General features: G+C 43.8%; 1 protein-coding gene across 1 annotated transcript in view; it reads right to left on the bottom strand.

The window, feature by feature from the left end:
* Nucleotides 1–15250: 15250 nt before the first annotated feature.
* The window catches only part of Rab10 (RAB10, member RAS oncogene family), a 59106-nt gene continuing 47544 nt past the window's right edge, over nt 15251–26812 (bottom strand). The window contains exons 3-6 of the mRNA XM_052186215.1: nt 24343–24481; nt 19854–19943; nt 19027–19128; nt 15251–17665 (exon numbers count right to left, since the gene is read on the bottom strand). Of these exons, the coding sequence (XP_052042175.1) occupies nt 17582–17665; nt 19027–19128; nt 19854–19943; nt 24343–24481 (415 nt within the window). The 3' untranslated portion in view covers nt 15251–17581. The remainder of the gene's footprint in view (nt 17666–19026; nt 19129–19853; nt 19944–24342; nt 24482–26812) is intronic.

Raw genomic sequence — 26812 nt, 5'->3', positions numbered from 1 at the left:
CAACTCCAAATAAAATGTTTTCATTCTAAATAAGGTTAAGAACAGTTATTTGATTAAAGTATGTTTCAAAAAATACATTTCTGACTTTTTTCCCTTTTTTTTTTTTTTTGAGATAGGGACTTTATAGCCCAGGCTAGCCTCAATCTCATTGTATAGCTAAGGATTACCTTCAAATCCAGATCTTCCTGACTTCTGACTCTAAGCACGTTAAGAGTTCAAGACATTGGTTAGTGCTAAAGTGTTAAAAAAAAAAAAGTGTTAAAGACATCGGTTGGGCTTGGTGTTGGGGTGCATGTCTTTAATCCTAGCCCTGGGGAGGTAGGGGGAGGTGGATCATTGTGAGTTTGAGGCTAGCCTGGGCTATATAGCAAGTTCCAGGACAGCCAGAAATATGTCATAAGACCATATTTGACTATAAACTTTATTTTAATTAAGTCCTGAAATCATTTTCTTTTTTAAAGAAGTGTCTTCCTACATAGCTCATGCCCAAACGTGGTCTTACAGCCTGTGCTACCTCAGTCTCCCAAACACCGGAGTTAGAGGCAGGAGACGCAGAAGTTCCAGGCCTTGGACTACATGGAAAATAGGAGAGCAGCTTGGAATACACAAGGCCCCGAGTCAAAAAGGGGGGGGGATTTAAAACTGTTAATAATGGGGGCCAAGGCGATGATCTGTGGCTAGGAGCTCTGAATGCTCTTCTAGAGGACCTGGGTTCAACTCCCCGCCCAGCACCCACACAGCAGTTCACAGCTGTCTGTAACTCCAAGATCTGACACTCTCACACAGACATACAGGCAGGCAAAACACCAATGCACAAAAAAGGAAAATAAATTATTGTTTTTTTTAAAAAGTGCCCATGCATTGGGGCTGGAGATGGCTCTGTGGTTAGTTGAATGCACGTGCTGCTCTTCCAGGGGACCCCAGTCTGGATCCCAGCACCGAAATAGCAGCTCACACGCCTGACTTGACATGGTAAAGGCAGCAATATCCTGGTGAGTCTTTTAAATCAGGAATGGAAATAGAAAATGGAGAATAGAATTCTTTTCAAGGTAAAACAAAACAAAAAAACCCTATAACTCAGACAAATATAACAGACAAATCAACAGCTAACTTGTCCTTTTTGTCTACCATGTAGTTGTCACAGTGCCAGGACCTGTAGAGATGGCTCATAAGTTAAGGGCACAGACTGCTCTTCAAGACGATCAGAGTTCAAATCCCAGCACCCACATGACAGCTCATAACTGTCTGCAGCTCCTAGACCTGACACTCTTACATAGACATACATGCAGGCAAAACACCAATATAATGGAATGAATGTAAAGATTTTTTTTAAATAGTTGTCACAGTGCCTCCCACTACCAGGCTGGGGGATCTTGCATCAAGGGCAGAAGACAGTAGCTACCAACCCTGAATGCCCTGCTCTAGCCTAGCCTAGAAGTTTCCAGAAATAGAGAATCCCTCCTCGGTCACCTTCACAGTGACTGAACAGCTGGTGGAATGTCTTCTTGGTAAGTAGTTCTTGCCTGTCACCTCACAGTTCTAGCAAAACTCAGCTCAGAACCACTGGGGAACTGCTAGCTACTGCCTGACATAAGAATACCTTTGTAAACCCAGCAGTCAGGGCACACGCCTTTAATCCCAGCACTCCAGAGGCAGAGGCAGGCTGATCTCTGAGTTCCAGGCCAGTCAGATCTACAGAGTGAATTCCAGAACTACACAGAGATATCCTGTCTAGAAAAACCAAAAAGAAAACACACAGAAAGAAAGAAAGAAAAGAAAAAGAAAAAGAAAAGAAAAGAAAGAAATCTGTGTGTTTGTCCTTATCCAGAGACGGCGTGATGGTATACACATGTCAACTCAGCAGAGGTAAAGGCAGGCCAAGCAAGAAGTCAAGGCTTGCCTGGTCCACACTGAGACCTTAGTTCAAACAAACAAAAGCAGCTGTAAACCTGTCAACAGCCTATGGCTTGGGAGGTTATAGACCCCAGGGGAATCTATTATGGATTTGGTCTAATACTTTCATTATGTTATTTGGGTTCCCAAAACTGCACGAGAATCCATATGTAAGATGCTGAGGGTCCCTGCCCCCAGTTGGTTAAGATTGGCAAATAAAGTTGCTGGTGGCCAAAGGCTGGGCAGGAAGTAATTTGGAAGTTTTTGTGCTTTCTATATATTCAGGTAATATTTAATTCATTCTCAGATCTCTGACAGGGTTAAATACTATAGTCTAATAATCAAACTTACGTTGTTTAATATTGAAGAAGATGATGTAGATTTGAAAGGATGGTTTTCAGGTGGTGATACAAGTTAAAATCAAAACATAATTCAGGTATAGAATTATAATTTCCTTAAGGATAGATGTTAGAGTAATGTGCCTAAATTGACAAATTGGTAGGCTGGACATTATTAATGTATATCATACCTTATCGTTCATGTAACTATTATAACTATGTTCATTATATATCTGAAAGAAAAGGCTTTTTATTATTTTTATTATTTTTTAAAGATGTATTTATTATTATATGTAAGTATACTGTAGCTGTCTTCAGACACCAGAAGAGGACGTCAGATCTCATTATGGATGGTTGTGAGCCACCATGTGGTTACTGGGATTTGAACTCAGGACCTTTGGAAGAGCAGTCAGTGCTCTTAACCGCTGAGCCATCTCCCCAGCCCCCAGCTTTTTTATTTTTTAAACATTCATTTATTTTATGTATATGAGTACACTCACTGTCTTGAGTACACTGTTGCTGTCTTCAGACACACCAGAAGAGGGCGTCAGATCCCATTACAGATGGTTGTGAGCCACCATGTGGTTGCTGGGAATTGAACTCAGGACTGCTGGAAGAGCAGTCAGTACTCTTGGAATTTAGTTAGTTAGTTAGTTAGTTAGTTAGTTAGTTAGTTTTTTAGTTTTTTTGAGACAGGATTTCTCTGTGTAGCCCTGGCTGTCCTGGAACTCACTCTGTAGACCAGGCTGGCCTTGAACTCAGAAATCCGCCTGCCTCTGCCTCCCAAGTGCTGGGATTACAGGCGTGCGCCACCACCGCCGGGCACAGTCAGTACTCTTAACCAGCCCCAAAAGGCGTTTTTAATGAACGAAAAGGGGGAAATGTGGACGTGTTCCAACACTTGCATTGTGTTATTTGGGTTCCCAGAATTGCATGAGAATCTGTATGTAAGATGCCGAGGGTCCCTGCCCCCAGTTGGTTGTGTTGGGTAATAAAGTTGCCGGCAGCCAGGAACTGGGCGGGGAGAGAGTCAGGACTTTAGGCCTGGAGGCAAAGGGACCGAGAGAGAAGAGGAAAGGAGAAGGCAGTGCCTCGAAAGGAGGAGATCCAGGCTTGAGGAGCCAGAAGAGAGAGCACACCAATCCTGGACGGGCGGGAAGAGTGCCCCTCCCTCCCCTACTGGATCTAGGGTAGCGAAGATGGAATACTTACGGATTTTAGTAAGTACTAACTCAGGAGTGTTGGAGGGGAGACGCCCGCAATGTGGAAGTTTAGGAGTGACCCATCCATTGAGCTGATTAAGGCATATTACATACAAAGTTGTCTGTGTGGGTCTTTCACTGGGGAATCCAGAACACTGGGGCAGGTAGAGAGGACCGCGGGCCGCCGCGGCCGGGTCATCGCCTTCTACAACAGAACCGATTCCTGTTGTTTCGCTAACCGGACATGTTGTCAAACTGCCTTCAACACGCTCATGTCTGTACCCCCGGGTTAGTGCTGCTCTCGCCTGTGATTGGGAAGCCCCTTTTCTGCAGTTGTGAAAAATGCAGACTCAGGACAGGCAGAGGGCTGAGAATAGGTGTCCTGCCGTCTACACCAGCCGCAATGGGACGTCCACACCAGCATCCCTCCCTGCTCCAAGCTCAGGAAGATGGGGCCAGAACGTGTGAGCCGTGGACGGGCCGCGATGCTGCCTTCTGAGCATGACCTGGCTGCTGTGCCCGTGAACTCACAGCAGCTCTTGTCACCTGTACACTCCAGTGTGGCCGGAAGAGGGGCTCAGGAAGCTCCGTTCCCAGCTGAGAAGCTTCCCGCAGTCGGTGCTTACTAAGCATGGAGACCTTAGACAATGCTCTAGAAGTAAATAGCAACAAGAGGCTGGAGGTTAAGAGCACTGACTGCTTTTCTGAATGTCCTGAGTTCAAATCCCAGCAACCACATGGTGACTTACAACCATCCGTAATGAGATCTGACGCCCTCTTCTGGTGTGTCTGAAGACAGCTACAGTGTACTTAGATATAACAATAAATAAATATATTTTTAAAAAATAGCAACAAGACTACTTGGGGCAGGGGAAAGTGAGGTTTCAAATGTGCTCTTGCTCTACAGGGTGTGTTTGTGTGTAAATGTGGATCCCCAGACTCATCAATACGTGTGATGTGTGATTTGCCTTCTATTCTAGTGTGCTTTCTGTCACAGGGTTGTTCAAATTACTTCCTTATGTGTCCCAGCCTGGCTGGCACGAGTGGGATGATCATAAGAAAGATAGAAAAAAAAACATGCAAGAGACAGACATGGGAGGGCTGCAGGTCTACACCACGCTGGCAGTGAGGATATTTCCCATAGCTTTCTTATACTACTGTATGGTGGAAAGTAAAGGCACAAGCTAACAGAAATAATTTGTTAGCTGGGCGGTGGTGGCGCACGCCTGTAATCCCAGCACTCTGGGAGGCAGAGGCAGGCGGATTTCTGAGTTCGAGGCCAGACTGGTCTACAGAGTGAGTTCCAGGACAGCCAGGGCTACACAGAGAAACCCTGTCTCGGAAAAACCAAATCCAAAAAAAAAAAAAAAAAAAAAAAAAAAAAGGACATTCTTGGCATAGGTAATCTAGGCTGCCTTTGTAGGGGTTTTTAATATGGATGTATGGCTTGTGTTGTGTTGTGTTGTGTGTGTGTGTGTGTGTGTATACGCCATAACTTTCTAATCTGGAGATGAACGTCTCTCAACTCTTTCTGTTTAATGTTGCTGTCACAGAATACCACAGACTGGGTAATGTAATTTATATAAAACTCCAGAAAGTTGGAGTCTGACATGAAGATGTCTAACTGTCTTCATGTGCTGGCAGGCAGAATGGCAAGAGAAAGTTCCCCTCAGCCTCCTTCCCTTTTGTAAGGTCTCTAATCTACCTATGAGGTTCTGCTCCCACAAACTAAGACCCTCTTTTTTTTTTTTTTTAAAGTATAAACTAGAGTTTAGGGCATGGGAAGGGAGTCAAGAGGGCAATGGAGGCAGGGAAAAGCAGAGAGAGAAAGTAGAGAAGAAGAGGCTGGCCAGGAGCACATGGAGGGGGGGGAAGGGAATGGGGAGGGGGAACAGAAGCAAAGAAAGAGCGAGAGCAAGAGCTCTGAGACCCTCGAAAGGGCTTTACCTCAGACCGCACAGCTCATGGTCTGCCTTCCTTTCTATTTCCAATTACTCAGTTTTTGATCTATGTTTCGAGACAGGGTTTCTCTGTGTAGCGCTGGCTGTGCTAGAACTCAGGCTGGCCTTGAACTAAAAGATCTTCCTGCCTTTGCCTCCTGAGTGCTGGGATTAAAGGCATGCATCACCATACCCCGCCCTTTAAAATTACATTTACGTATTTGTTGTGTCTACATGTGTGAGTACACTATCATGACTTGTGTGCGTAAGATCTCCTTTCCAGTAGAGAGAATATCTTGTTTGGATGCATAACCTGCCAGTTAAAAAAAAAAAAAAAAACAGAAAACTATAGCCTATAGAAAAGGGTAGAATAGAAGGTGGGACGTCCAGGAGGCAGAATGAATTCTGGGAAGAGAGCCAGGCATGGATGATTTGCCCGAGAAGACGCGGCAAGCCTGATGCTTGGTATCTGAACACTGCTAACCAGCCATGTGGCAGAATATACCTAAAATAATTAGGTTATTTTCAGTTATGATCTAGCCAGAGAAGACCTAGCTATGTGACATATATTACAAATATTGTGTAAATATATTTTGAATCTGATCCCAGTCTTATTTCTGGGAGCATGGAGCTGGGAGGAAGAACCAGACCTAACTTCTACATTTTCCACGATGTGATTCCCAGGGGTCGAATTCAGGTGGTCAGGTTTGGTGCTGATGTCCTCACCACCTCGGTGTACACCTTGCCGCCGGAACTGACTAGGATAGGGGTGGGGGTGCAAGCCCAGCTTGGTATACGCCCCCTAAATCCTCAAGGAGTGTAAGGCCAGGCGGAAATTGGACTGCAATTCCCAAAATGGTCACCAGGTGGCATAGTGGCTCCATAGTTAATTTTATAGTCTGTTTCTGCCACTTTCCACCCAACACACACACACACAGAGTGACAAGTTCCTGCTAATTCAGAAGAGTTGAGAATGTTATGAATCTTGTTTCTCAAACAGGGAGACCTAAGAACTGAAGAATATTTCTATTAGAAAGAATATTATACTTGAGTCTGGAGATACTTTCTAGCCCTTTGAATGTATATTATCTTGATACACATAAGCAAACAGAATGCGCAGATCAAAGCACAAACTTCAGGAGTTGATTAGTTCCCTCCAATCTGTGAGTTCCAGGGATCAAATTTGGGTCATCAAGTGTCCCTACCTGCTGAGCAACCTCACTGGCCCCATTACAGATAAGGACTTTAAAGATCTATGGGAATCAATTTATCTAGGGACTGGCAGTAGTTAGTTTGACCTGACAGTGGCTTGTATTTTAAAGTTCTTTTAGAGTTATAATTAAAATTGCTTTTAAAAAAGAAGTGCAAGCTGGGTGCAGGGGTTCCCACGCACAGTCTCAGCTATCTAGGAGGCTGAGGATTACTTGAGCTTAAGAGTCTAAGGCCAAGTTGGGCAGCACAGAAAGACTTTATCTCAAAGTAAAACATTAAAAATAAAGCCAGGCGTGAGTTGGAGGAGGAACAGGAATTCAAGATCACCCTTGGATCACAGAGAGTTCAAGGCCAGCCTGGGTTACATAAGACACTTGCTCAAAGAAAAGAACGATATAAGCTGTGCTGGGTTTATTGTCAGTCTGACACTAACCTAGAGCTACGTGGAAAGAGTGTCTTACTGAGGAACGTTTGTGGGCATTGTCTTGAGTATTGATGGACTGGTGGACCTAGCCCGTTGTGGCTGACACCATTCCCTAGGTGGGGGTCCTGAGCCACAAACGACAGAAGAAGCCAGCAGAGACTAAGAAATAGAGCGCAGGCAGCACGTGTGCACTGTGGACGTTTCTCTTGCTCTTGGCGGTGGACTCGATGTGACTAGTTGCTGGCATTTCTGCCTTGACTTCTCAGTGATGGACTGCACTCAGGAATCGTAAACAAGACTGCTTACAATTAAGGACACAAATCTCACAGAGGACAGCTGGCTCACACCAAGGCTGCCGGGTGACATGTAGGCCAAAGATGCCTTCCTCAGTGGGACATAGAAGGTCAAGTCAGGCTCGCTGTTCTCTGATGGTAGGGCACAGGCTGCCATGGAGAAACCACATAGCGCGAGACAGGTCACATCCACTTGGGCTGCTTAAGTGTGGGTTCTAATTGTACTAAGACTCTGTAGTTCACCACCGCACCCCACCTTCGGAAGGGAGCGAGGATGCGAAGATTGATCACCTGTCCTACATCCTTAGCCCCGAGGTGGTTTTCCTTTCCCTCTTTTCCTGCCTTTCTTCCTTCTTTTTCTTCTTCTTCTTCTTTTTTTTGGGGGGGGGGGGGATTTGGTTTTTTCTCTGTACAGCCCTGGCTGTCCTGGAACTCACTCTGTAGACCAGGCTGGCCTCGAACTCAGAAATCGGCCTACCTCTGCCTCCCAAGTCCTGGGATTACAGGCATGCGCCATCACCGCCTGGCCCCTTTCTTCCTTCTTTCCTTCACATTCTCTAGAAATGGGAGAGCTCCCGGGAGGTCCCAAGGCAGGTAATTGGAAGACTATACTTGGTAATAAGGGTGCAACTGCTGCCTAGGGGAATTGCAAAGGACATTTTAAAACAGGCTGGGCGGTGGTGACTCACGCCTGTAATCCCAGCACTCTGGGAGGCAGAGGCAGGTAGATTTCTGAGTTCGAGGCCAGCCTGGTCTACAGAGTGAGTTCCAGGACAGCCAGGGCTATACAGAGAAACCCTGTCTGGAAAAAACCGAACCAAACCAAAATACTAGCTCTGGAGTCCCAGCCCTGGGGGTGGGGGGGTTGGTATGGTTGTGCACATGCTCTGTATGTGCACAGGTGTGTCTGCATTTGTTGTTGTGTGGCTACTCTTGAGGCTCTCACACCAATGCTGTCCTTGACCTGGCTGGGTTGCCAAGGATGATCTAGATGAGGGATTGGTTACCACACACACCGTCACAACTTGGCTTCTGGGGTCTGGGGACTGAGCCCAGGGCCTTAAGCACACTGGGCCGCCCTGGGCTGCGCTGGGCAAGCACTCTACTGAGCTGTATCACCTGCTAGAGAAGGGCTTTACATTGGTTTTATTTACTAGGGAGTGTCTTCATTTCTTCTCTTGCTATAATAAAACACTATGGCCAAGGCAATCTATAAAAGAAAGTGTTTAATCTGGGACTTACATTTTCAGAGTGTTAGAGTCCATGAACGGCCACAGGCAGGCAAACAGGCATGGCCCTGAAGCAGTAGATGAGAGCTTCTGCTTTGATCCACAAGGTAGTAAGTTAACTGGGAATGGTGAGGGCTTTTGAAGCCCTCTTTTGACCCATTTTGAAGGGGTCACCCCAATAACCCCTTCTCTAAGGCCACACCTCATAGCCCTTCCCCAAAAGTTCTACCAACTGGGGACCAGATAGCCAAATATTCGAACCTATAGGGCCACCCTCATTCAAACCACCACAGGAATTAGTGCCATGCACTCCTGACAGTGTGTGGAGGTCAGAGGACAACTTCAGAAGTCAGCTGTCCTTTCATAAACGGCTTCCAAGGATCAAATAAGTCACTAGACTTGTGCAAACAGCTCAGTCATTTCACTGTCCCCCAGGGGTGGATTTTTCAGAAACTGTCCAGCTAATATGCAGTTAGGTTTGAGCAGTGCCAGCAATCTGCCCACTCTGTCATAACCCACGCTCACGACACACGCCCTTTCCAACTTCCCTGGCACCTAGACACATAATTTGGGTTTCATCAACTAACATGACCATGGGGACTCTGAACCAGAACCCACAGCAAGAAAGAGAGGTAGGCCACACAGCCTTCATCTCCAGAAGGGCTTGGGCTCTGGTAGCAGCCACACAGCTCTCAGAGGGACAGTAGCGATCCTTGAGGCCTGGTATCTGTGGCCATCAGCAGTGATGATGCGCCAAAGCAGACCAGTCTCTATGATCCTAGAAGTCAAGTTTCTCAGTGTATTCCCACCCCACCCCCACACAGCCTTTTATGATGATTTCGAGTAGTTTTGTTTGAAACAGGGTCTCTGTAACCTTGGCTCAACAAGAACCCACTGGGGACCAGGTTGGTCTCCAACTTGTGTCCATCCTCCTGTCTGTCCCATGGACCGCCATTACTAGCTACTATTGATTACATATATAACAACTTATATAGAACAAACTAGTGTAAACTAGATGTGCTAGCACATGTCTGTGATCCCAACACTGAGCCAACATGGGATATATATCAAGACACTGACTCTGGAAAACTAAGAAGTATAGATAATACATTGTTACAAGGTAAACACCCAGGAGCAGAGCAACATCTATGCAGCTGGTGAGGCCGGCGGCTCAGTGGGTAAAGGGGCTTCTCCACCTGCCTGATGAACCCCAGGTTGACCCCCAGAGCCGACAATGTGGAAGAGAACTAACTTCTGCGAGTTGTCCTCTGACCTCCACATCATGCAAACACACACACACACACACATACACACACATACACACACAATATAATGACAATATATATATTCAAAAGTATTTATTAGCATGAACACACATAAATACATGTAATAACATTTTTTTTTTTTTTTTTTTTTTTTTTTTTTTTGGTTTTTCGAGACAGGGTTTCTTTGTGTAGCCCCGGCTGTCCTGGAACTCACTCTGTAGACCAGGCTGGCCTTGAACTCAGAAATCCACTTGCCTCTGCCTCCCAAGTGCTGGGATTAAAGGCATGCACCACCAATGCCCGGCTAACGATTTTTTTTTTTTAAAAAGAAGTGTTCATTGTAGGGTCTGGGGAAGGAAGTAGTTCAGTTGGTAAAGTGCTTGCCTAGCTTTCATGAAATGAAAACCAGAAAATGAAACTTTGAAACCAGTACCGTGTTGCAAAGTCAAAAACAGGGACTGCAGAGATGGCTTGGGAGGTAAGAACACGTGTTCTTGCAGAGGACCTGAGTTCAGTTCCCAGCCCTGGCATGGCAGCTCACAACCTCCTGTGGCTGTGCAGCTCCAGATCTGATGCTCTCTTGTGCCCTCTACAGGTATCCACATGCAAGTGCACACAGAGATTAACATAAATTAATAGAAACAGCAACGAGGAACCAGGTGCTGTGGTTTATGTGTATAATCTCAGGGTGGGTACGGGGCTGGAGAGGGGCCTGATGTAGCGCTTTCTGCCCATTGTCAGGTTCTCTGGCAGCTGTAAATGCGGCACAGAAGAAACAACCCTCCCACCCCAGATTCCGCTGTAGCACCCCTACTTTTGATTGCCGGTGGAAAGCCTGAGTCTACTGCTTTTGCAGTCTAGCCTCGTGTGCACACATTCAGCCAGTCAGAAGCCGGCTTGTCTCAAATAAATGAGACCCTCTCCAGAGGCTTTCAGCAAAATGCCTGAGAGGCCCTAGATTACTGGCAGGGAGTTCTTGGGAAACAGATGTAGACTCCCATGCTTGAAGCTTCTGCCCTAACAGAGAGCTTCCCTCCAGGGACCTCCACACCCGGAAATACTATCTGCAGGGGGAGGGACAGTCCTATGTGAGACCTGAGGGGGGCTCCAGCCCTCAAGACCTCCTTCTTGCTCTGCAAGCTTCTCAACTGCTCCCCACCCTCAAAGTCCACTGAGAGCCTTTTTTTTTTTTTTGAGACAGGGTTCCTCTGTATAGTCTTGGAACTCACTCTGTAGACCAGGCTGGCCTCGAACTCAGAAATCCGCCTGCCTCTGCCTCGCAAGTGCTGAGTGCTGGGATTGCAGGTGTGCGCCACCACCGCCCGGCCCACTGAGAGCCTCTAGGCTGTAACCAACCACGTAACTGGCACTTAGAAGTGTGTGAGAAAATAGAGGGCAGTGGCACCTGTAACTTCTTAGTCAGGCACCCCAAAGTCTGCTGGGGACTTAAAGCTGAAACATTTCTCAAGCGGGAACCTCTTGCTGCTGAAAAGCAAACTGGTTATCAACCCGCTCTAGGAAGGGCATACAAGACTCCAAACGGAGGGAGGAGATGCCTGGCATCCGTTCACTTTAGTGCTCATTATGCCGTGCCAAGCCCTGTGCTCAGGCCTCTGCTCTCCACGCAGTTTGGAAGCCCGAGGACCTCAGGCAGCTGCGAGCATTGCGTTCTCCTGCGTACATGCAGACCATGCAGCTCTCGGTCAGCGGCTTGGCTCCGCTTGTGTTTGGGATTTTGGGGAAATTTTGACAACCTAAAATATTTTAAGATCAATTTTAAAAATTCTAATTTGTGTGTGCACACTCATTGTGTGTGGAGGTGAGAGACCAACCCATAGGAGTCAGTCCTCCCTTCCCACTGCACGCATCCCGGGGCTCAAGCTCAGGTCAACAGGCTTGCTAGCAAACACCTCCACCCTCTGAGCCAGCTCACCAATCTGCAAAGTTTTTTTTGCTGCATGTGGGGCCCATGAGGCTTGCTATCTGTGGTTGCTGAGATTGTTTTATTGTGTGGGGTGGGGTCATACCATATGAAACATTGCCACAGTGTTTCCATTTGGCATATGCTAGAGACTGAACCCAGGGCTTTAAATACATTCCACTACTGAATTATCTCGAGGTCTTTTTATATTTTGAGCTTGGTTTTAAAAGTTAAACATGAGTGGGAACTAGAGGTGTGGTGGTCTGAGTGAGAATGGTTCCCGCCTGCTCGTACCTCTGGATGCCTGGTCCACAGTTAGTGGAGCTGTTTGGGAAGGATCAGGAGGTGTGGCTCTGTCAAAGGAGGTGTCACTGAGAATGGACTTTAAAATTTTTTCAAAAGCCTTTGCCAGGCCCAGGGGCTGGCGGATCAGGTGAGTTCCCGGCAACTGTTCAAACACCCAGATGAAGGCTTTCTAAGTCGTCTTCGTCATAAGTGTCTCCTCACAGCAACGGAACAGTAGCTGATACAGGAGAGAGCTCTGACGAACCCTTGGAGACTCAAAGCTGAGTGATCAGACACAACAGTCGGGCACGCTAGTCTACAGTTAGAAGCCTGACACTCAGGAAGCAGAAGCAGAAAGCTGCAAGTTCAAGGCCAGCTTGAGACACATCAGGGCTACCACACTTGAAAAACTGTCTCAAAAAACCCCATGTACCTTTCCACATGACTATCTAAGTATTCCTATCTGAGGAGTAGCTCAGGTACTCCTTAAAGTAGCTCTTATTGAATATTCATTTCTTGAGTGCTCTTTAGGCGTCTGAGAGGTGGGCATACGGCTGGGGTTGGGCTTAGGTGGGCGAATGCCTCTGTTTTCTCCCATACAGGAGAGTCTCCTGCAAGACACAGTCCCTACTCAGTTACCAGAACCAGTAACTTGGCCTTCCATTTTCCAGGCCCAGCCAGATGTGGTGGCACATACCTTTAATCCTAGCATTCAGTAGACAGAGCCCAACAGATCTCTGAAGATTCCAAGCCAGCCAGCACTACACTGTGTGACTGTTTTTTAAAAAAGAAATAAGTGAGCTAGAGAGAGATGGCTCAGTAGTTAAGAGCTCTGTCTGCTCTTCCAGAGGACCTGGGTTCAATTCCTAGTACCCACATAGTGGTAAATTACCATCTGAAAACTCTAGTCCAGAGGTTCCAACACCCTCTCTGGCTTCCTCAGGCACTGCACATAGATGGTGCACAGACATACATACAGGAAAAACACCCATACATATTAAGACAAACAAAAACCTCAAAATAAAAATCTCCAAGGCCAAGATTATTTGTGGTTCACAACGTGACCCAAGACTTCAAAGCTACAATACAGGCCCTTCTAAAGGCACAGATGGGGGGTGGTCTCTGAGTCCTGTCATCTTTCAAAGCAACATCAGCTCTGCTACCTGTGTATCTGTCTGATGTGAATGGGTGATTTTTCACGAGTCATTAGAGGGGTGGACAAGTCAGCTGTTGGGGGCACTGTGTGTATGCATGCGGGGGTCTGTCTCCAACACTGCAGAACCAGACATTGTGTTGCATACCTATCACCACTGTACTTAGGAGGCAGAAGAATTCAAGATCATCCATGGCTACCTAGTGACTTCAAGACCATGGTGGGCTATATGAAACCCAACACCATCCCATTGGAGTGTGCAATCAAACTGACTATTCTATTTTCAGATCTAATGGAAATACCAATTTCCCCATGAAGTAAGAATTTTATCTATAGCAAGTCAGATCATAACTCTATAAATGTCACAATTTTAGGGCTTTATAGAAATGTCACTGCTATACTCATCCCTGTCTCATGGGTATCCAATGAATGATACACAAGCAAAGGCGACAGACATTATCACATGGTCACTCAATGATCCCCAGACCCTTGATGGTGAGAGCCCTTGAGTCTCTCGCAATACTTCCACAGTTGACTGCTCTTTCAAATTACAATGGCCTACCTACAAATCTTGGCTAGAAACCTCTCAGTCCTCCAGCAAAGCATGCTTTTGCTTCACCCCTCACTCCTCTACAGGTCACACTGGATTACTAGTGTATCCACTACCAACTTTAGTGGCTTCAGAAACCCACTAAAAGACCCAAAAAGCCAGTTTTACTTTCTGCCACAGATGACTTAGACAAAACAATAACCCAATAAAACTAGATGACAGGCACTGGAGGTTCCTACACCTAAGTAGGGTCCTAAGACTCATTCTGCTTCACCGACCCAGCAACCCGTCACCATTTTAGACAGGCTCAATTCTTGATGACCTGTGCAATCCGTATTCCTTATCTAAATCACAAAGATACTGCTCTCACCACTGTAAAATCCCCACTGCCCATCAGTCCGTCTAGTTGGTCTCTTCATAAAAGCTAAGATCATGTTCTTTTACAATGCCCATCTCTCTGCACAGTCTTGTCAGTCTACATATGTTAAGACCCAATGTATTATACTTCCTGGGGAAACTCCAAGAACGCCTACTTAACTCATCCTTCTAGTAACAGCATTTACCTAAAACTTAGCTACCTGGCTCTTCTTGCATAAACTCCTAGTTAATAAGCTTACGAAAAAATTGAGACAGGGTCTCGCACATGTAGGCTTGAAACTTGCTTTGTAGAGCAGGCTGGCCTCAAATTCAGAGACCCACCTGCCTCTGCACCACTACGACTGAAAGCATGAGCCAATATCCAGCACTTACTTTTTGACACTGGGTCTTGATGCTGGCAGTCTAGGCTACTCTGAACTTCATATACAAAGGAGGCTAGCCTTTAATTCCTGAGTCTTCTGCCCATACCTTCCAAGTGGTAGCTATCAGATGACTTTTGTTTCCTGAGACAGTGGGTTTATAAAACAGAGACCATATCCATTTTTCTTACACCAGTTTCAAAGGGACAACCATAGGTTGTCAATCCCAGACATCACCAGGGTTATGTGAGTTCAGGGAGAAAGGGCAGAGCAGTACTGAAAACACTCAGGTGACCTAGAAACATGAACTACCTCTCTACACCACTCTCCAGTAGAGACAAGCAGCTAGACTCTTTACTGACCAGGCCTTAACACAGGGTTAAGAACTGCTTTTTGCCGATACTCATGCAAGGCCAAATCATGGTTCATGAGGCTGGAAATACTGTTTTCAAGTAAGAGGACAGGCACCATCTAAACACCGCTGTACCATCATCCAGAAATGAGGTCACCTGGGTGCCCCAGGCCCATCAGTGGGTTTCTCTTGGTCCACTGAATTTGTGTGAGCTGGAGAGGGCTGGGTGGTCTTCCTGTATGAGGATGATTCTGCTCCTCACGGGTTCGTCCAAGTGCCCATTTCCCACACGCTGCTGCTGACACCGCAGTTGCCCTCTCTTTACTGTGCTTCGCAGGATGCCCTCATGTACTGTCGTCAGAAGCAACCCTCCATCTCCAACACCAAAGACAAATGAAAACCAAACCACACAGTTGGAAATCAAGTTTGTTTTTATATGAACAGAAGTAGACCATCTAGAAATATTTCAGTTTATTTAAATTGTTAAGTAGAGTATGAAACCGAATTTGTAGCTAGTACCAGAGAATGGACTGAACTGTTGGTGTTTAATGAGAACAGCTTCTACACAGGATCCCAAGAGACTTACAGAAAGGGGACAAAGCCCTAATAGTAAGCAAATAAAACTCAGGTTTCAAACAATTATACAAAAATTGATTTATACTCCATTTCCCTTTTGGTTTTTTGGTTTTTTTTTTTTTTTTTTTTGATATTCAGAAAGTGCAGATTTAACAAAGGTAGTCATATCCTTTCTCTGTACAATGCCGATTATAATTATGCAAACAATAAAACTGTCAGTCTGTTAGCCAAAATCCCAGTGTGTAGCTCCAACCTTAAGTCACTGAATTAAGGGTTAAAGAAAGTTTAAAGTAAAGAGGCGACCGCCACATTCCAGAGCGAGGGCTGCAACACAAACAGCAAAGATCTAACAACAGTAGGTTTAACCTACAACTTCAAAAGCTTAAACATTGCATTTTTCATAGTGGAAAATGAGGGATTATTTGGCAATGCTGCTTTTTACTAGTAAACAATGATAAAGTCAAGTGAGGGAAGAAAACCCTAAGAACCACCAGTGAGGCATATAAAATTGTCTTTAGGGCACTATCTGACAAATTCATGGGTTCTTTTAGCAGATATGTCCCTATACTGTTTATGTGAGCCACAAGGTCATTAAAATGCATGTCACAGAAGTCTTCTCAATGGTAGCTGCTGTCCTAAACTCAGCCTCTGCTTGAAATGAATCATGCTATTCACAATGATTCCCACAGAGGTATCATCTTAGGATGCTAGCAGCATAGGGGCTTAGTCCACCGTATCCTAATGAGAAGCAATGAAGCTGGACGGGGACAGGGACGGGGACGGGGACAGGGACGGAAGGACGGGAAGACAGAGCCAGAGCTCAGCTTTTGCGAGAAGCCTTTTGCTGTCCTTTTCCTTTTTTTAAAAAATTCACGGTAACAGAAGTTTTCTGAGAGGATGTAAAGATAGGACTTGAAATTAATAATATTATAATGTACTTCTAAATCTTACAGTAAAGACGACTTAATACCAAAAGTGTTCTTCAGAGGCCAAATCTCAATACATTTGGCAAACGCTACTAAGACCACTCCTCCTTATTATGGTATTTTTTAAACCAGTCTTTCCTAGGCTACGGAACTGCCAGGAGTTGCCATAGAGGAGACTAGTCAAACTCAGGTTAAGAGGTTTACTCTAGGAAAGTGATAGGATATATACCTAATTAGAAAGACAAGCCACAACACCCTCCAAACACTAGTGCATGCAATTAACTCTTCCATTTCATAAACTCCATGGATAGACAGGAAGGAGAGGCGGGGAACAGAAGGCAGACAGCGGGACAGATTTCGGGAGAGAGTAAATGAGGGGCAGACACCGATTAACTGACATCTGATATAGGCAGTTAGAATTTATCTTTCTGTTTACTTAGCAAAGTAAATCAGTCAGTGAGTGCTTTATGTTAAACTTGACAAACCTTTCCTCTTTAAATAACTCATACCAGGAGTAGGGCAAACAAAGCAGCATGCAGAAAGATGAGACGCAGGACAGAGTGGCCCCAGGACCTGGTGGCGGGAATCAGTTTAAATAGCAAGGCCACTGGGAATGAGACTGGAAATCAAATCACTTGTGCATCAGCCTTTGTCCTCGCTAACTACTGTGAAGAATACCGCGAGCACACCGCGAGCATCTGAGCGGGTCTATGTTAGGATGAAATGTCTCCTGCGCATGCTTCCACCACAACAAAAGAAAACCAGAGACGTTCCTCTCCACATAAGGCACAGGACAAAATTAACCCCACATACAGATTCAAGGCGAAAATGAGTGTTTTCCTGGCTTTTGTTTCTTTGCTATCACATCTATAGATTATAGGGACTCAAGCACATTATTCATGACAGAAAATCCCACTGTTGTACAAAATAAAATTGTTAATTCTAACTTTTATTCTTATACAATTTGCAGAATAGTTGAAATGATTGCTATAGTTTAATGTTGGTAAGAACTGGACTATAATACAACTGAAGTGCAGGGGTGAGTGAGCAGGTACATCTGAAAATGAAGTCACAGACATGATTTTTCTATACATTTTTTGTTGGTGTTTGAAGAAAATTATAATAGTCCGCAAGCAGTCACAGATGAAAGAACAAATAAAGTAGGTGGACTGAATAGTTAAGATGAGGAACAAAAATATCTGTTTAGAGTTAAAAATGGACAGAGTGTTTTATTTTGCAGCAAGAAGAGAAACGGATGGTGGACGGCAGCAGAGGGCAGGAGAGCTCAGCAACACTTGCTCTTCCAGCCCGTCACGCCTCCCCCGCTGCTGATATCTACGTTTTCACTGTTGGGTTCTTTTACAGGGGTCTGCAACAATACAAAGAAGCAAGCAACCTATGAGAAAATACTGACACGGATGAAAACACATTCACGCACAGTCACAGCAATATCAGGTTATACAACAAAAGGCAATTAGAGTCTCAAGATGGGTGTTTCCGCACTATGCAAAGTCATACTGTGAAAACTGTTTGGTCATCCTTTGGTTGGCCTCCTCTGTAAAGTGTATCTCGAATCATCTTTGTTCTGACCTATGAGTTCTCAGAACAGAAGGACTAGTAAGCCAGGCGTGGTAGCATATGCTTGTAATCCCAGAACTCAGAAGACAGAAGAATAATTCTAGGTCAGCCTGGGCTACACAGCAAGACCTGTGCAAGACCTTTGTTATCTGTAGCTGTGTGTTTTACACTGTTTGGTACCATATACTTTTTAAATGAAACCACACACTTTGACTTGGTTTATCATTTATTTTTTAAATTTGAAACAGGGTCTCTCTTTGTAACCCAGGCTGGTCTCAACATGCAATCCACCTGCAGCGTGCTGGATGTAGACATGTGTCGTCATGCTGGGTTCTAACCTGCTTTCATTGCTCAGTACACTATAAATAGCCTTCATGTATTTACCCACACTAAATTTCCCTCATTCTTTGAAGAGTTAGAGATTGAACTTGGGATCTCCCACCCACTAGGTAATCAATCATTCTACCAATGATCTACACCAGTGGTTCTGAACCTTCCTAATGCTATATATATGTATACAGCATATAATATGTATAATGAGTATAGTTCCTCATGTTGTGGTAATCCCCAACCATAGGATTATTTTCATTGCTACATTATGACTGTAATTTTGCTACTGTTATAAATATAACTATCTGCTATGCAGGATATGTGATATGCAACCCATGAGAAAGGGCCGTTTTCACCCCTCAAAGGGGTCACAACCCATAAGCTGAGACTGATGATCTATGCCCTCAACCCCAATTTTACTTCTTTTTGCAGGTTTGGTCACCAACATTACCATGCCAACAGACATGAGGAGCTGGGCCGGGGTGCAGTACAAACAGCCCAGCTGTGAGTACCAGCAGCCACCACCGACTGCCTACCTCGGGCTGCTACATATTTCCTAGCCATCTAGTTACAAGCTTCTTACTTTATTCTGGAGGACCAGCCATTAGTAATAGGCGATCTTTTAGGAACAATAGCACCAAAACTGAAGACTTTCTATGTAAATATTGTATTCAAAGGGACAAAGAACAGGGGGGTGGTAGAGCAATCCCAGCACTCAGAAAGCTAGGACAGGAGAATCAAGAGTTACAGGCCCAGCCAAAAACTACTACTACTATTAACAAAAAAAGGACAAAATAAAGTGTTGCTGCATAAGGAACTCACCTTTCGGAGGATGTCTTCAGCTAATGTGAGGAACGCCTTTTCGATGTTTATATTTGCTTTTGCACTAGTCTCAAAAAACCTAATACCATGCTCCCTTGCAATCTAAAATAGAAGTAAAAAAATGTTATGCAACTGCCAAGCACAGGCAGCCAACTGTGGCGCTAACAAGTCACAGGAAACAACTGTAGCACTCTGAAAGTAGTGGTGTCAACTAGAATGTGACACACCATTTTAAGGAGTCAAGATCTTAAAAAGAGAGTTGGTTAATAAAAATATTCCTCCCCCTAACTCAGGAGTTCATCTGAGATATCCTAAATCAGGTATTCTGTCTGTACATTAGAAGCGCAGTGTGACACACCAAATTTCTGCTTGCCACAGTCTTTTAGTTACAAACTTCAGAATTTTAATAATTGACATATTAAAGTTCTATGATTAAAACAATAATCACTGGGCTGGAGAGATGGCTCAGCGGTTAAGAGCACTGACTGCTCTTCTGAAGGTCCTGAGTTCAAATCCCAGCAACCACATGGTGGCCCACAACCATCCCTAATGAGATCTGACACCCTCTTCTGGTGTGTCTGAAGACAGCTACAGAGTACTCATCATATACATAAAATAAATAAACTCTTAAAAAAAAAAAAAAAAACAACAATCACTGACACATTTCTCTTACACAGCTTACATAAAGCGTAGAAAAGTCTCTCCCAGGGTAAGCTGTGTTTCCATAAGCACTTTTTCTAAGACCTGGCAGGGCGGCTCGGGGGCAGCGCTGTGGTCACGGCAGGCAGACCAGACACTGTCACAGAACTCTGCCAACTCACACATACCTGCTCTCCTTTGCCTTTCGGTACAACTCTCTTGTCATCCATGTCACACTTGTTCCCTAGTAACATCCTTTCCACATCTTCATTGGCATGCTGAAATGGGAAAAATTATTACTGTTGCACACTCACATGAATGATTACTTAATATTTTCTAAATATGACTGTATGTTTCTTAAATTCATGTATTTTTTCTCTATTTTAACTGTACATGTGGGGTATGTGTAAGTGCAGGGAGGACACAGACCCACACATTGGTATGTAGATGCCAGAGACTTTTTTTTAATTCTGGGAAAGGATCGCTCATTGGACTTGGAACCATCAACTGGCTAGACTGGCTGACCTGTGAATGAGTGAGTCCCAGGGTTCCCTGTCTCCACCTCCCAGAGTTGGGTATCACAAGCCTACACATCGGGCTGGAGAAATGGCTCAGTGGCTAAGAGCTGTTCTTCCAGAAGACCTGGGTTCAATTCCCAGAACCCACATGGCAGATCATGTCTGTCTGTCTGTAACTACAGTTCCAGGGGATCTGATGCCCTCTTCTGGCCTCTATGAGTACTGCATACAAGTAGTTGGCACAGACAAGCCAGCTAAAACTCATACTAATAAACAACAAAATCCTCCTCGGCCACACCTGATTTTTTATGGTTGCTAGAGAAATGATTGAACCTAGTTATCTCACTAGCTAGCCTTAGTCTCCTTGTTAAGACCTACAATTCTTAAACTGCCTAGCAAAAGATGTAAGATCAACTCCTAACGTTACTTCTCTTCTAAAGAACTTCTAAACATATATTCTCCAAAAAGCAAGACATGGGGTAATATCTGAAACAGATCACTTATGAATTTTCAAGCTGACTAGATTGCATATACACCATGTAAATATATGCCTTAATACAAGTTCTATAGAGCCCTGTCATCTCTAATAGCTACACTACTATAAGGAGATCTCACTCATTTAAATGAACTAAAAACAAATTCAAAATCCCAGTATTCTGAAGTTTGAGGCAAGAGAATTGGAACAAGTTCAAAGCTGTCTTGGTTTATATAATAACTTTCAGGCTAGTCTGGGTTACAGAAACCTAGCTGAAAAAAACAAGAATAAAACCAAACCAAACCAAAAACAACAAAAACTCCATAACCCCACCCCCCACCAAAAAAAAAAAAAAATCATCCCCCAAATCCTAAACTGGTGATCTGAGTTTAAAGAAATAATTAAAATACTTTTAACTAGGGAGTAGGACAGAATTCCCAACAATGTTGAAAATGGAGGCTGGATGTAGTAGTACATGACTTTCATCTCAGCACTCAGAAGGCAGAGGCAGGGGGAGAGAGAGAGTGAGAGAGAGAGAGAGAGAGAGAGAGAGAGGGAGGGAGGGAGGGAGGAGAGAGGGAGAGAGAGAGAGAGAGAGAGAGAGAGAGAGAGAGAATGAATGTGTGTGTGTGTGTGTGTGTGTGTGTGTGTCCTGGATAGAAAAGACCAACAGTGGTAACATGCAGAGTAAGGACATACTGCTTATTTTCCCACACTTACTGATTATGGGAAACCTTTGTAGTTATGATCTTGGCTTGGCCTTTTTCCCCAGTCACTATCCCTTTTATATGAAGAGATCTGCTTATAACAAAACTAAGAAAGAGAAAAGTACCTAACACATTAATTGACGCTTGCTTCTCAGTACTCCTCCCCTAATTTTTACAAGTCAAAACAGCATTAAAAACTCTTCATTCGTTAAATTAAATGTATGCCAGCGTAGGAGAGCTGGCTCAGCAGTCAAGAGCACTGGCTGCTCTTGCAGAGGAGCTGTGTTGGATTCGCAGCATCCACATGTGGTGCACACACACCTGTTAACTCTATTTCCAGGGTACCTGAGGCACTCTTCAGACTTCTACGGCACCAGGCATGCACTGGGTACAAATACATACAATAAATCTAAAGAAAAGGAGTAGTAGAGCATGCCTGTAATCCTAGCACTTGGGAGGTAGAGATGAGAGCTCCAAGGATTTAAGGTCAGAGAGCTGAGGCTAATCTAGGCTATGTGAGACCCCGACTTAAAGACCCAAACCCAAATCAAACAATTAAACAAAACCTTTTGTGTACCTAAATGTCAACATCAACACAAGAAGAAACTAGAGCCGTTTACTGTTGCTTGCAGCAGCCTGAGCAGTTCTTTTTAGAGACCTCAACTCACTTAAGCTAGAGCCTTAATTTCACTGTAGAAATGAATTTCAGCATAACCTGGGAGGAAAAAAAGCTTCTCTTATTTCTGTGCTTTCTAGAAGAAAGAGGGCTCAACAGCTAAGAACACTCACTGGTCTTCCAGAGAACACAAGTTCAGTTCCAAACACAACCACATATAACTCCTGCTTCAGGAGTATCTGATACTCTTCTTCTGACGTTAGGGGACAACCCCCTCCCCCAAGATGTAGTATTTGTTCATACAGGCACATTCATATAAGTAAAAATAAGTCTTTTAAAAAAGAATTTGGGGACAATTCAATGTGAAACAAAGTTGAAGTTTATTAAGTTTTTATTTAAAAGATTTATTATTAGTATATCTAAGTACACTGTAGCTGTCTTCAAATGCACCAGAAGAGGGTGTCAGACCTCTTTTATGGATGGTTGTGAGCTACCATGTGGTTGCTGGGATTTGAACTCAGGGCCTTAGGAAGAGCAGTCAGTGCTCTTAACTGCTGAGCCATCTCTCCAGCCCTTAATAAGAGATTTTAACACACATTTAAGCACAGGTAGAAATGAAGCACCTGAAGAGAGGATTGTGCAAAGCTAATTGTTAGCATGATTTCAAGAGTCACATTTAAGCATCCTAGCAACTATTACCCTTATGATTTGTGGCATCTTTTTAAAGACAAGGTCTCACTATATACAGCTTTTTGGCCTTGAACTCAAGACACCCGCCTGCTTCTGCCTCCCACATGCTGGGGTTAAAGGTGTGCATCACCATGCCTGGGATTTTTGGATGGCTCTTAAATTGCTTTGTTCTAAGGGACCTTCCACCTGTTTCTACCCTCTTTTTTTGTAAGTGACATCACAGGGTGGTTTCTGAAACATATTAGATAGGATTATAGATTTGTAAAGTAAAACCACACATCATAAGCATTGCAGAGAGAGCTAATGCACATTTTCATTATAAATGAAGTTTAAGTAATAAAATTTCCAAAATTACAAGTTAATATTTGGAAAAGGAGGAAGGCCATACGTGAAGATCATATATGCCAAGACCTTAAGCACTGGTCACTATTATTTAAAACTCTTTATTGGGAATGTCTTTATACAGGAAAAAAAAAAGCCGTTCTCTTTGTAGGCAAATTACACAGTAAACTTTACTAACTGCACTGGCATTCTTGACTCTCGAACCTGGCAGAACTTCAATCAGACTCTAGGATATGGGGCAGACTTCTCAGTTCATGTCCCATTAGTCTCCCTCATCTTTCTTTCCTGCTTTATAAGTATGTTATCAAAACTGTGAGATAAATTGGAAGATGGCTCAGTTGGGAGACTGCTTGCCTAGTGTATAGGAAGCTTTGGGCTCAATCCCCAGCAGCATATAAACTGGAAGAGGCAAAAGGATCAGAAGTCATCCTCAGCAAGTTGAAGGCCAGTCTGAAATATGAGACCTCTCAAAAGACAGCAACAAGGCCACCCACAAACAGACAATACTTGTACATCATGTATTTATCATTCAGAATATACAGAGCTTCAAGGCAATGAAACGATCCAATGGGTCAAGATGCTTGCTCTGGGGCTGGAGATGACTCACTCAGTGGTTAAGAGCACAGACTGCTTTTCCAAAAGTCCTGAGTTCAATTCCCAGCAACCACACGGTGCCTCACAACCATTTGCAATGTAATCTGACGCCCTCTTCTGGTATGTTTGAAGACATCTATAGGGTACCTATATACATAAAATAAATAAGTCTTAAAAAAAAAAAGGTGCTTGCTCTGTCAGCCTGGGAACCACAATTGGATCCCTAAAAGCCATTTAAAGGTGTAAAGAGAAAGCAGACTCTATGATGTTGTCTTCTGACCCTTACATGCATGCCCTGACAAGCAGTGTCTTAATACCTAAACATTTTAAAATGCCCAGAGCAATATGACTTTTCTATAACTTACTAATTAAAAAACCTTTTAATCACTCAATAAAAATTCACGGGCTGGGGAGATGGCTCAGTGGTTAAGAGCACCGACTGCTCATCTGAAGGTCTTTAGTTCAAATCCCAGCAACCACATGGTGGCTCACAACCATCCATGAGATCCGACGCCCTCTTCCGGCGTGTCTGAAGACAGCTACAGTGTACTTAGATATACTAAATAAATAAATCTTTAAAGAAAATTCACTGAGAAATAATTCATTTAAAGAAAAGTATGATGAAAAGCGCTGGTAATTTTTATTATCTTGAATACGTAGAATTATTGAACAAACTTTGAAGATAAAATGCTCGAATGCTTAGGGAGGAGGGCACATGCTCCTGCCAAGTCTTACCTCATCTATGTTTCTAAGCCACTTGCTGATGTTTTCAAAGCTTTTACCGTTGGTGATGTCATACACTAGCATGATGCCCATTGCTCCTCTGTAGTAGGAGGTTGTGATGGTGTGAAATCGCTCCTGGCCTGCTGTGTCCCTGAAATAACCATCAATAATTGTATTGAGCACTTCAGTATCACTACACTTCAAATAAAGAGTAAAACAGAATTGTAGTAAAAATATAGCTTAAAATTCACTATTTACCACAAAGGAAAAACGGAACAAGCACTCATAACTCTTTCATTTGAGACAGGCTGAGCTCAAACCTTAAGAAAGCTTGAACTAATTTCTCTTGCATCAACCTCCAAAGTAACAGCATCACAGGAACCAAAAAGGAAATTATAAGCTCCACACCTCATAGTTGTAGGAAATTAATGACCTACTCATACGAGCTGAAAGGAAAAAACGGTAAGAATTGACAAATGTTTTAAAATTATTTAATAAGTATCCACAAGCCATATAAAAACACCTAGATCCATTTTATTCATATTCTTAATTCCATAAGGTAACACAAAAGCATGTGACATTCTTAGATCATTTAAAGATCACAACTTTTAGGATAATTTATAAAAACTGTAAAGATAACTGTTTGGTTACTACCTTCCCCACACAGACTGCCCTCCCTCCGATCTTGCACATGCTGGCCAGGAATCCTACCACTGTGCTATGCCCTCACCTCCATACACTTCTACCTCCCATTTTTAATTTTTTAAAAACTTATTTTTATTTTTCAATGTATGTGAGTGTTTTGCCTATAGGCATGTCTGTTTGCTACACATACACCTTGTGCCCTTGAAGCCACAAGAGGGCATCAAATCACCCTTGTTCACAAGTTATAGATGGTTGTGAGCTGTCAAGTGAGAATTATGAATTGAACCTGGGTTCAATTGAAGCCAGTGCTCTTAATCCAATCTCTCTAGTGCTCTGAGCCATCTCTCTAGTGCCCTCCCGCACCTCTCTTCTTTATTTTATTTTTACTTTAATATATTATATGAATATGTATGCACCACATGTCTCTGGTGCCCTTCAGAGTCAAGAGGGCAGCAGATACAGTGCCTGCCTTTTATAAAAGCAATATTATTTATGTATTTGTTTGGGGTTTTTGGAGGGTGGGGCACAGTTTCATCTTATAGTCCCAGCTGCTCTGGAAACTCACTCTGTAGGCCAGACTGACCTACTATGAAATCAGAGAGATCTATCTCCCTCTGCCTCTTAAGTGCTGGGATGAAAGATGTGTACTCTTAAAAGGTAGAGCCATCGCCTACCTTCCCTTCTCTGTTCTTTTGAGACAAAACTTCACTACTTAGTCCTGGTTGGCCTGGACCTTGCTATGCAGACTAGGATGACTTTAAACTCAGAGATTCTCCTGTCTCTGTCTTCTAATTAATGGGATTAAAGATGTGTACCACCATGCCTAACCAATAAAAGTAATCCAAATATATCAACTGTAGTATAATAGCAAAACCAAAGCTTGGCATTAGTGTTATGTTGGGGGATGGTTTTATACATCATGTATAGACAGCTACAGTGTACTCATATACATAAAATAAATCTTTAAAAAAAACTGAATTTATGGCTTTAAGTATGCCTAACAAGATTTCTACCACTGAGATATATCCTACCCACTGCTTCCTCTCAGCAAACATTCATAAAGACTGTAGTCACGGCCGGGCAGTGGTGGTGCACGCCTGCAATCCCAGCATTTGGAAGGCAGAGGCAGGCGGATTTCTCAGTTTGAGGCCAGCCTGGTCTACAAAGTCAGTTCCAGGACAGCCAGGGCTACACAGAGAAACCCTGTCTTGGGGGAAAAAAGACTGTAGTCACTGTTTCTCCATAGATCTTTGTTAACTAACTCAGAGGGGTGGGCAAGGGTGTGTCTGCTAGGGGTTGACCTAAACAGGATCATTTGGCAGGATCCCACTTGGCTAAGCAAGATTCTCTAAGCACTGAGCTACATAGTGTATTCCATACCCCTCCAGCCAGCTCTAGTCATATTCCTTTTATTAAATCCAGAGAGACTGTGTTTCAAAAGACCACCAATAACCTTGTCTTCAATTAGGTAGCCATTCTTTTCTTTATTATCTTAATCACTAAAGTAGGATCACAAACACTCGATCACGTCATCTAGGATTGTAGAGAACTGATTATCTTAGGCTAGTTAACCACAATTCTCCTTCCTCAGCTTCAGAAATGTTACAATTACAAGCATGCTCCCACCATCCAACTAGACATGATCTTCAAGTGTTGCCCAAGGAGACGAAAGAGCAGCAAGCACTCTTAACTGCTGAGCCACTTCTCCAGTCCCATGTTTGAGGTTTGGAGCAAAGTCCAACCAAACTCCAAACTCACTTAAAAGGTCTCAATTATTCTACACTGCTACCATAACAGATGAGGGTTATTCATGTTAGTAGGTCCTTATAATATGTGT

This window comes from Apodemus sylvaticus, chromosome 6 (genome assembly GCF_947179515.1).
Source record: "Apodemus sylvaticus chromosome 6, mApoSyl1.1, whole genome shotgun sequence".
Lineage (NCBI taxonomy): Eukaryota > Metazoa > Chordata > Mammalia > Rodentia > Muridae > Apodemus > Apodemus sylvaticus.
Note: the sequence above shows the minus strand (reverse complement) of the source record. Positions and strands in the feature narration are given on the sequence as shown.